Source organism: Phyllobates terribilis, unplaced genomic scaffold (genome assembly GCF_046119375.1).
Source record: "Phyllobates terribilis strain yellow unplaced genomic scaffold, ASM4611937v1 Scaffold_9__5_contigs__length_417890890, whole genome shotgun sequence".
Lineage (NCBI taxonomy): Eukaryota > Metazoa > Chordata > Amphibia > Anura > Dendrobatidae > Phyllobates > Phyllobates terribilis.
This window is the reverse complement of record NW_027362769.1, coordinates 400,255,511-400,265,663: the sequence shown is the minus strand read 5'-3', so window position 1 is coordinate 400,265,663 and position 10,153 is coordinate 400,255,511. Positions and strand designations below refer to the sequence as shown.

Here is a 10,153-nt window from a genome sequence, read left to right as displayed (position 1 = left end):
ATTGTTGGAATCATGTATAAAGTCCTTGGTTCAAATCCCACCAAGAACAACATCTACAAGGAGTTTGTATGTTCTCCTCATGTTTGCGTGGGCTTCCTCCAGGTTCTCCGGTTTCCTAACACACTCCAACGACTGATAGGGAATGTTGATAGTGAGCTCCAATGGGGACAGTGCCGATAAGGTCTATAAATTGTCTGAATTGTAAAGCGCTGCAGAATATGTTGGCGCTATACAAACAAAAATATTATTATTATTATGTATTTTCCCATCTGCAGTAGCAACATATTATTAATCTTTATTGGGCTTTTTGGCAGCCATGCAACACTTGTTCAGGACTTCATTTTTTGTAGATTTTTTTGGAGCTTCTTTCCAGTTGCGAGGGTGCCTCGATTGGTCACTTTAGACGAGCAGACAGTCTGAGGGTCTACTTCTGTCTTCTCTGTGACAAGAGTGGACGTGTGTAGAGTCTGAGGGTCTACTTCTGTCTTCTCTGTGACGAGGGTGGATGGGTGTACAGTCTGAGGGTCTACTTCTGTCTTCTCTGTGACGAGGGTGGACGGGTGTACAGTATGAGGGTCTACTTCTGTCTTCTCTGTGACGAGGGTGGACGGGTGTACAGTATGAGGGTCTACTTCTGTCTTCTCTGTGACGAGGGTGGATGGGTGTACAGTCTGAGGGTCTACTTCTGTCTTCTCTGTGACGAGGGTAGACGGGTGTACAGTCTGAGGGTCTACTTCTGTCGTCTCTGTGACGAGGGTAGACAGGTGTATAGTCTGAGGGTCTACATCTGTCTGCTCTGTGACGAGGGTGGACAAATGTACAGTCTGAGGGTCTACTTCTGTCTTCTCTGTGACGAGGGTGGACGGGTGTACAGTCTAAGGGTCTACTTCTGTCTTCTCTGAGACGAGGGTGGACGGGTGTACAGTCTGAGGGTCTACTTCTGTATTCTCTGTGACGAGGGTGTTCAATTGTACAGTCTGAGGGTCTACTTCTGGCTTCTATTTGACAAGTGTGGACAGGTGTACAGTCTGAGGGTCTACTTCTGGCTTCTATTTGACAAGTGTGGACAGGTGTACAGTCTGAGGGTATAATTTTGTCTTCTCTGTGATGAGGGTGGATGGGTGTACAGTCTGAGGGTCTACTTCTGTCTTCTCTGTGACGAGGGTGGACGGGTGTACAGTCTGAGGGTCTACTTCTGTCTTCTCTGTGACGAGGGTGGACGGGTGTACAGTCTGAGGGTCTACTTCTGTATTCTCTGTGACGAGGGTGGACAATTGTACAGTCTGAGGGTCTACTTCTGGCTTCTATTTGACAAGTGTGGACAGGTGGACAGTCTGAGGGTTTACTTCTGACTTCTCTGTGACGAGGGTGGACGGGTATACAGTCTGAGGGTCTACTTCTATCTTCTTTGAGATGAGGGTGGATGGGTATACAGTCTGAGGGTCTACTTCTGTCTTCTCTGTGACGAGGGTGGACGGATGTACAATCTAAGGGTCTACTTCTGTCTTCTCTGACATGAGGGTGGATGGGTGTACAGTCTGAGGGTCTACTTCTGTCTTCTTTGAGATGAGGGTGGATGGGTATACAGTCTGATGGTCTACTTCTGTCTTCTCTGTGGCGAGGGTGGACGGGTGTACAATCTAAGGGTCTACTTCAGTCTTCTCTGACATGAGGGTGGATGGGTGTACAGTCTGAGGGTCTACTTCTATCTTCTCTGGGACGAGGGTGGACAAGTGGACAGTCATTGCATCCTTGTTCATTTGTTAAACAGTAGTCATGCTGGATTCATTTTGTATCCAGGAGGAAAAGTTGCTGACTTTCGTGTAGACTCCCGGAATACCTGTCCAGCCACAGCCAATGCTCCAACTCATGATTCCAACCAGTATCCAGGATTCCTCATTTTTACAGACTAAGGGTCCTCCAGAATCCCCCTGCAGAATGCAAAATTATAAAGTTATATTGGGTAAGTCACACAGAAGGCGATCTACCTGTGTAATTGAAGTGCGGTCAACTGGCAGCCATCTTTCTTGCCTTCGGGATAGCCGGCACAGATCATGTTTTTTTTTACAAAATTACAGGGCAAACTCTTGTTGAAAGCCTTTTGGAACATTTTATTACAGTCGATATAATTGATAAGAGGGAGGTCGACCTCCTGTAACGTCTGTGGAGCCGCCAGTTTAACTGAAACCAAACAAAGGACGTATTAATACCATGCGCCATGCGATGTACGGAGCACGTCCTGAGGCTATCCTATATACAGCATGGAGATGGGACCGGTGATGACAACTATCCATAAAGTCTTGGACAGTCCAAAAAAGAGGGGATTTGTTAAAAAAAAATCACGTTGGTGATTATGGAAGTGACCTGGGTTTGATTCCTTTCCTAACCAGACACATTTTCGGGTTTTATTGTACATGTGCTTTTAATGACTGTATCATTTTCTATCATTTTGATATTTAAATAATTTTTGCATCTGTTTTTTGCAATACACAGGGCTTAGTCATTATGTCATTTTTTTGTCTATTTTTAACACTTTTTACTCATTAATAATTTTAATAATAATAATAATACTTTGTTTTCAAACTCCAAAGGAATGTTAAAAACATTTTAAATTGCATTCTTCTTTCTGTAGAAATTATTTTTAGATATTGGACAATTTTTATAGGAATTTAAACTGGCAGTGTCTCATTTTTTCATGCTTTTTTTCTATTTTATTGTTGCTATTTTAATTTTTTTTTTCATTTATTTTGCATACTCTGCCACTCTTAAGGTGATAAAAGCCTTTTTTGAATTTTGAATTTTTGAATTTTTGGCTCATTTGCTCTTGTGTCAATTAACTGTATCTAAAAGCTAAATTCAGTAACTGGGAGTCTGACCTCTCGGACCTTCACCGATCCTGAGAGCAGGACTCTCCTTTTCCTTATGGAGATAAGGAAGTATTTGGGGACACGTTAATGAACAATGGCTGACACCAGAATGTGGACATCTCTGCGAGACAAATGTCCTTTTACTCAGCATCGCATTGGAAGAATCAGAAGAAAATTTAAAATAGTCAAATAAAATGTGGCTGTTTTTACGTTCTGTTCCTTTAGAGCACTGGAGACCACAAACCAACCAAGGTCGACTTCTCCATGGAGCTTTTGGATTCTTCTTAAGATCACTTTGAATTGCTCCAACTAAAAGGAATGTGTCATCACACTTTTGCTATGTAATCTGACAATATAATGATGTAGAGACAGAAACCCTGATTCCAGGGATGTATCATTTGGTTTACTGGGTTCAGCAGTTGTGACAGAATCAGCAGGATATCATTACAGGACTAGGTGCCTGGTGCCTCCTAGTCCAACCACACCCCCCACCACTGATTGGTAGCTTTTTGTCAAATCGGAAGGCTTACAATCAGTGTTGTGGGCGGGGTTATACAGAGCTCAGTATTCCAAGCTCTGCTAGATCTACAGCAGAGAAAACTGTCACTGACTAGGCTGTGTGATACATCCCCGGAATCAGGCTTTCTGGCCTTACATCATGGTTGTTGATTGTCTTTTTTTACTCTTTCCAGAATAATCAAATGACAAAAAAAAATAACAGAAACTGATACAAAAGGTTTTAGATTTTTTTGCTTCCCCACCATTGTTTGCAGTGTTTCCCCAGCCGGTCAGCCAGCAGACCTTTCCTTTTGCAAACTCCTGGTCTTGGTATGGAAGAGTAACAGGCTGTATATAACTATTATATGTGGCGGGGGAGGCCAGTTGTAGTAGCGCCATGTCTCCACTGGTTCCAGCTCCTTCGAATATGGGATGTATGATTATTTGTTTTACGGCCACTGATACTTTGGTGGGACTCGCTCCAGTGAGGTTCAGCACCCCCAATATAACAGAGAAGTCATTGGCATTTCCGTAACTGAGATAAAAATAATAAAGAGCAACGTCAATATACACAATAAAAAAGTCATTGTGATGATCGTCATTGGTGATTGTACTTGTTGGTTGAACTAAAAACAATCAGAATATTCTGAAAAATATACTGCAGTTACCTTACTACCACAAGGTGGCGCTTTAGAGTGTTGTACAACATGAGCCCCAATGGAAACACTCTGTACCCCATATGGATCAGAAAGATGATTCTCCCTAACAGCACACCAGGTGGCCGGGAGTGGTATTACATGTAAATATGATAGGAGCCAATCACATGAAGTCTTATTGCTTAAAGAGTAACTAAACTATTTTCTTAATTATTATTCTATTTATTTTACTATCTTATATACATTTATATGTACAGTGTATATATATATATATATATATATATATATATATATATATATATACAGTACAGACCAAAAGTTTGGACACACCTTCTCATTTAAAGATCTTTCTGTATTTTCATGACTAAGAAAATTGTACATTCACACTGAAGGCATCAAAACTATGAATTAACACATGTGGAATTATATACTTATCAAAAAAGTGTGAAACAACTGAAAATATGTCTTATATTCTAGGTTCTTCACAGTAGCCACCTTTTGCTTTGATGACTGCTTTGCACACTCTTGGCGTTCTCTTGATGAGCTTCAAGAGGTAGTCACCGGAAATGGTCTTCCAACAATCTTGAAGGAGTTCCCAGAGATGCTTAGCACTTGTTGGCCCTTTTGCCTTCACTCTGCGGTCCAGCTCACCCCAAACCATCTCGATTGGGTTCAGGTCTGGTGACTGTGGAGGCCAGGTCATCTGGCGTAGCACCCCATCACTCTCCTCCTTGGTCACATAGTCCTTACACAGCCTGGAGGTGTGTTTGGGGTCATTCTCCTGTTGAAAAATAAATGATGGTCCAACTAAACGCAAACCGGATGGAATAGCATGCCGCTGCCAGATGCTGTGGTAGCCATGCTGGTTCAGTATGCCTTCAATTTTGAATAAATCCCCAACAGTGTCACCAGAAAAGCCCCCCCCACACCATCACACCTCCTCCTCCATGCTTCACGGTGGTAACCAGGCATGTAGAGTCCATCCGTTCACCTTTTCTGCGTCGCACAAAGACACGGTGGTTGGAACCAAAGATCTCAAATTTGGACTCATCAGACCAAAGCACAGATTTCCACTGGTCTAATGTCCATTCCTTTTGTTCTTTAGCCCAAACAAGTCTCTTCTGCTTGTTGCCTGTCCTTAGCAGTGGTTTCCTAGCAGCTATTTTACCATGAAGGCCTGCTGCACAAAGTCTCCTCTTAACAGTTGTTGTAGAGATGTGTCTGCTACTAGAACTCTGTGTCGCATTGACCTGGTCTCTAATCTGAGCTGCTGTTAACCTGCGATTTCTGAGGCTGGTGACCTGGATAAACTTATCCTCAGAAGCAGAGGTGACTCTTGGTCTTCCTTTCCTGGGGCGGTCCTCATGTTAGCCAATTTCTTTGTAGCGCTTGATTGTTTTTGCAACTGCACTTGGGGACACTTTCAACGTTTTCCCAATTTTTCGGACTGACTGACCTTCATTTCTTAAAGTAATGATGGCCACTCGTTTTTCTTTACTTAGCTGCTTTTTTCTTGCCATAATACAAATTCTAACAGTCTATTCAGTAGGACTATCAGCTGTGTATCCACCAGACTTCTGCACAACACAACTGATGGTCCCAACCCCATTTATAAGGCAAGAAATCCCACTTATTAAACCTGACAGGGCACACCTGTGAAGTGAAAACCATTTCCGCTGACTACCTCTTGAAGCTCATTAAGAGAATGCCAAGAGTGTGCAAAGCAGTCATCAAAGCAAAAGGTGGCTACTGTGAAGAACTTAGAATATAAGACATATTTTCAGTTGTTTCACACTTTTTTGTTAAGTATATAATTCCACATGTGGTAATTCATAGTTTTGATGCCTTCAGTGTGAATGTACAATTTTCATAGTCATGAAAATAACGAAAAAACTTTAAATGAGAAGGTGCGTCCAAACTTTTTGTACTAGAACCAATTTTTCTTTACACTCTTTAAAAACTGCAAAAGCAGATCATTAATTAAATATAAAACAAGTTTAACTTCTCTTTTTCAAATGTTTTACTAATGCAAATCATAACAAAAACTGCAAAATATAATCCTATACTGCTAGCGCCTGACTGGAAGGATTTGGCCTCACCACAGAAACGTCATTCAAAGCTTTGTGTCTAATTGAAAGGAAATTTTTCACCCGTTTTTCGTCCTTATCTGAGAGCTGCATGATGAAGGGGCAGAGTTGTTGATTCCAGTAATATGTAATTTACTGTGCTGCTTGCTGCCATTTTAATAAAATCTCTGCTATCTCTGCTGCACATCTACCAGATCTCTGCATGCTGAGCTCTACATAACCCCGCTCCCACACCGCTGATTGGCTGCTTTCTATGAGCACTGTGCACAGACAGACAGCTGCCAATCAGTGGTGGCAGAGCTTATGAATACAGAGAACTAGTTGACAGCAGGTTTACTAGTCCTCTAATGATAATCTCCTGCTGATAAAACTACAGCAAGAAGCCCAATAAGGGACTCATCACTGGAATCACGGTATCTGTCTTTGAATAGTGCAGCTCTCAGATTAGAGGGCAAAAACTGGGTGACACATTCCCTTTAATTACCCTTACATGAACACATCCTCCTCCCACAGCTTAGATCATTACATTTTCTTCTGCTGGACCATATGGGGAATAGTATTACACATGGGAATAGTATTACACATGGGCCTGGCGGAGCATCCATTGGTGGAACACCCCAGCGAAAAAAACTTCTCACACAAGTAGATTTGACCAGTGAAGATGTAGGAAGATTGTAAAACAGACAGGAACTTACTTGACACAGTGCGCTGCACTCACCACCCAGGTGGGGGAGATAAGAGCCCCTCCGCACACCATGGATGATATAAACTTGAGGCCGACCTGCCAGGGCCATTCCCCCCGGTCCGCATTCAGCCCACCTGCAATGCGGGACATCATCTGATGACCGTCCACTGCAAGAAAGAAAATCATAATAAATCCCATGTCCATTCACATTTATAAAAAAAAATCTAAATATTGATGGGATAGATATGTAGACCGGGTACTGAGGATGTCTCTCTCAGAATACAGTGGGCCGAGGACAAAGGATACTAACAGACAATTTGTTGGGGTAATACCTTTTTACTAAGAACAAGAACTGGGTTGCCCCGGCGATGCAAGAAAGGAACACCAAAAAACCTCACACACGCCTAGCTCAAGACAGCTAGGACCCTTGCGCTGCACAACCAACGGGACCAGGCTGTACTAACAAAAGAACTATAATTTGTCTACCCAGTGGTCCAGCCTAATGCGGTAACCGCGTGTTACCTAGAGGAATGATGTAATCAGATGGATGCACAAAGTGGCCCGTGCAGTGGTGTAGCACAACAGTTAACAAACTTAACAACTCTCTACCTTTACAATACTGTTATTCTAACTATACACAATCTCACCACTGGGGGGAGTCTCTAGGAAAGGTTTACCCAAACCTGCCTACAACCAATGTCTTTAATTGAGAAACTGTGTTTGGCGCCAAACTCTTCCTGCTATTTGCATGCATGCATCCACTGGGATCCCTGTAGTGGGGCCTGAGCTCAGGACTTACCGGCTGTTAACTTCAGGAAAGTGGGGCAGATTTATGACCGAGATAAGAACTTTATAAACTACATTATTGGAATGTCTTTGTCGGCTTTAGAAAAGTATGCAAAGCATAGTTTCACCTGGCGTATTTGGTCTCTATATAAAGATAAAATCATGATAAAAAAGATGACGTTGATATCGAGCACATGCCACTTTCCGAGGCAAAGATATAGTCAATTTAGGGAACCTAATAATTTTCTGAAACTGAAAAGTCCAACCCTGTAGAAGTAATGAAAAAGCGATGTGTTGGTGTAACTTAGGAGCTAATAAAAGGCAACTGCCAACTTTTGTGCATGTCAGTACAAGGAGGCACAGTTCACTGTCTGTTTTTTTCCTTGGGAGAGCCTCCCTCCCGAAATTTGAAGTCATTGCTGTGACATCAGGTCTAGTAAGTTTTCTTGGTTTATCCTTTTATTTTAAGTAACTGTATATTCTGTATTGTTTCGTGCTCTATGTAAAATCTTTTGTATATTTTTCATAAACACTGTCTATTGATGCGCCCCCTGGGCCGTGGGGTACCCAGTGCCGGGCCGGTAGATGCTGGGAGTTGCAATCACTGTCGCGGTGACCCGGTCCGTGACCCAGGGCGGTCAATCCAAGGGGATTTTGTATGTATGAGTTTTATGAAAGAGTCCGACTACGCCACCTGTGGAGTGCGGCTAAAGGGGGCCGCCACTGCGGAACAGTCCTCTGAAGCTTGTGGTATTGCAGCAAGGGTATTATTACTCCCCACAGGAAGAGTTAGCTTCAGGGCAGTGTGTGGATGTTGGTGGTTGTGCTGGGCTTTGTAGTGCAGTGAGGGATGGCGCAGCAAGGAACACAGAGACAAGATAGTGCAGTCCCAGGGTCTTTACTCACAGTTTTTTGCAGTCCAGATTACAGAGCTCAATGTAATTACCCACATCGTTCTGTGCTTACTCAGTGAGGGGCTTAGTCCACCCCCAGATAGCTCCGGAGTACTTATCAGGACCCCCTTCTGTGTCCTTTCTCTGGCCTCTTCTCTGCACCTCACACCTTGTGACTCCAATCCGGTACCCGCGGGCCTTGGCGGGCGACGTATGTTCCGTCCCCTGGGTCCTATATGGCTACCTTCTCGGTGAGACTGGTGTGGACTTGTGGCTACAGGACATAAAGTTCTGCTGCCTCCGGTTTCTAGCTGAGACTTGCAATCTTCTACTAGTTGAGGGACCCGGTTCCCTTCTTCTGGCCTGACCCCTCCACCTCCCAGCAGATTCGGACGTACAGGTGGCCTCCAGCACTGCCCGTACCCCTGGGATCCCTTCTGTTCCTGGAGCCTTCCTGCTCCCTCTCCTCTCTTCTTCTCCTCTCAGACTTGGGCCTCACTGGCTAGGCCCGCCTCTGAAGCAGAGCTCATACAGAGCCTCTGCTCCTGTTACTTTCCTCCTCTGACTGAACACACTGATCTAAGATGGTTCCCTCTTTTTATACAGCTTCCTTTCAAGTGCTCCCCTGATCTACGTCCTACACCCACACCCACTACATGGTTCCCCCTTACTGTGGTTCCCCCCACTTCAGCCAGGGATCAGGGACTGTGCTCTCCCGTAGGAGCAATCTCGCCCTGCCCTCTGAAATCTGATGTAGTGAATGCAGGTGTTAGGGTCCTGAGCTGTACTCCTTCCTTACCTGAGAGTGAGATACCACACCTCTGGGTGAGATGCAGTACCTCTGTGGCGACTGAACCCTCAGGGGCGCCACACTATCGTTCTGGATTAAATATAAAATGTAACAGTTCTGTTCCTGGTGTTCAGTAAACTGCACCCCGAAGCCATACGTTACCAAAACCAGAATCAGGTGTCTAGTAAGCCTGTAAAACACCCGACTGGTGGTGGCAGCTAATAATCTTTCTTGGGTTATTGTGAAGTTAGCAGTGATTGTACGGGGGTATATACAAATGTAATAGAAGTCAAAAAGCCTTATTGTCATCTGCTGGTTGACCGCAATCAAATGGAACCAAGATGCCTTAGGAATGTTGATGGGGGAACAGATTTGAACGTGAGACCCGGTCAGGTGACGTCCAGTGAGGAGTTTTTAAATATAACGGTCGAGCGCATCAAACCAGAGGTGATTTCGGAGCCAAGCTGCAGAGAGAAGGAGACGCGCGCTGGATGCGCTGAGGAAACCAGCCTGACAGTTCGGAGGCAGAGACCTACGAGGTAGCACAGGCGGACGCCGGTGAACAAATGCAGGATTAACCGCAGAGGTCCCCCGAGCACCGCGGCCGCTGAGGAGAGCCGGGATCTGCTTGTGGTACTGAGTGACTTCACAGTACCCGACACTGTCCGTCAACCGACAAGGTCCGGACCCCGTTATCCAAGGCGCGAGAGACCACCTCCAATGGCCGAGCAAACAGGAGATAAGAGAGAAGTGCGTCAGAGGAGTCACGCCAGCAGAAACAGAGGAGCTGCATCGCTGAACAGGGCCGACACTTCAAATGATCATCCACGGTACCGGGGGCAGTGGGGTTTAGGATGTCAGGTTGGGAGGGAGACAGGCAAAGTGGAAAAA

At 44.5% G+C, this 10,153-nt stretch overlaps 1 protein-coding gene across 1 annotated transcript in view; it reads right to left on the bottom strand.

Moving 5' to 3' along the window:
* Nucleotides 1–329: 329 nt before the first annotated feature.
* Nucleotides 330–10,153, bottom strand: part of LOC141161432 (uncharacterized) — a 29,987-nt gene continuing 20,163 nt past the window's right edge. The window contains exons 4-8 of the mRNA XM_073646240.1: nt 6,804–6,960; nt 3,629–3,900; nt 1,989–2,181; nt 1,347–1,459; nt 330–847 (exon numbers count right to left, since the gene is read on the bottom strand). Of these exons, the coding sequence (XP_073502341.1) occupies nt 330–847; nt 1,347–1,459; nt 1,989–2,181; nt 3,629–3,900; nt 6,804–6,960 (1,253 nt within the window). The remainder of the gene's footprint in view (nt 848–1,346; nt 1,460–1,988; nt 2,182–3,628; nt 3,901–6,803; nt 6,961–10,153) is intronic.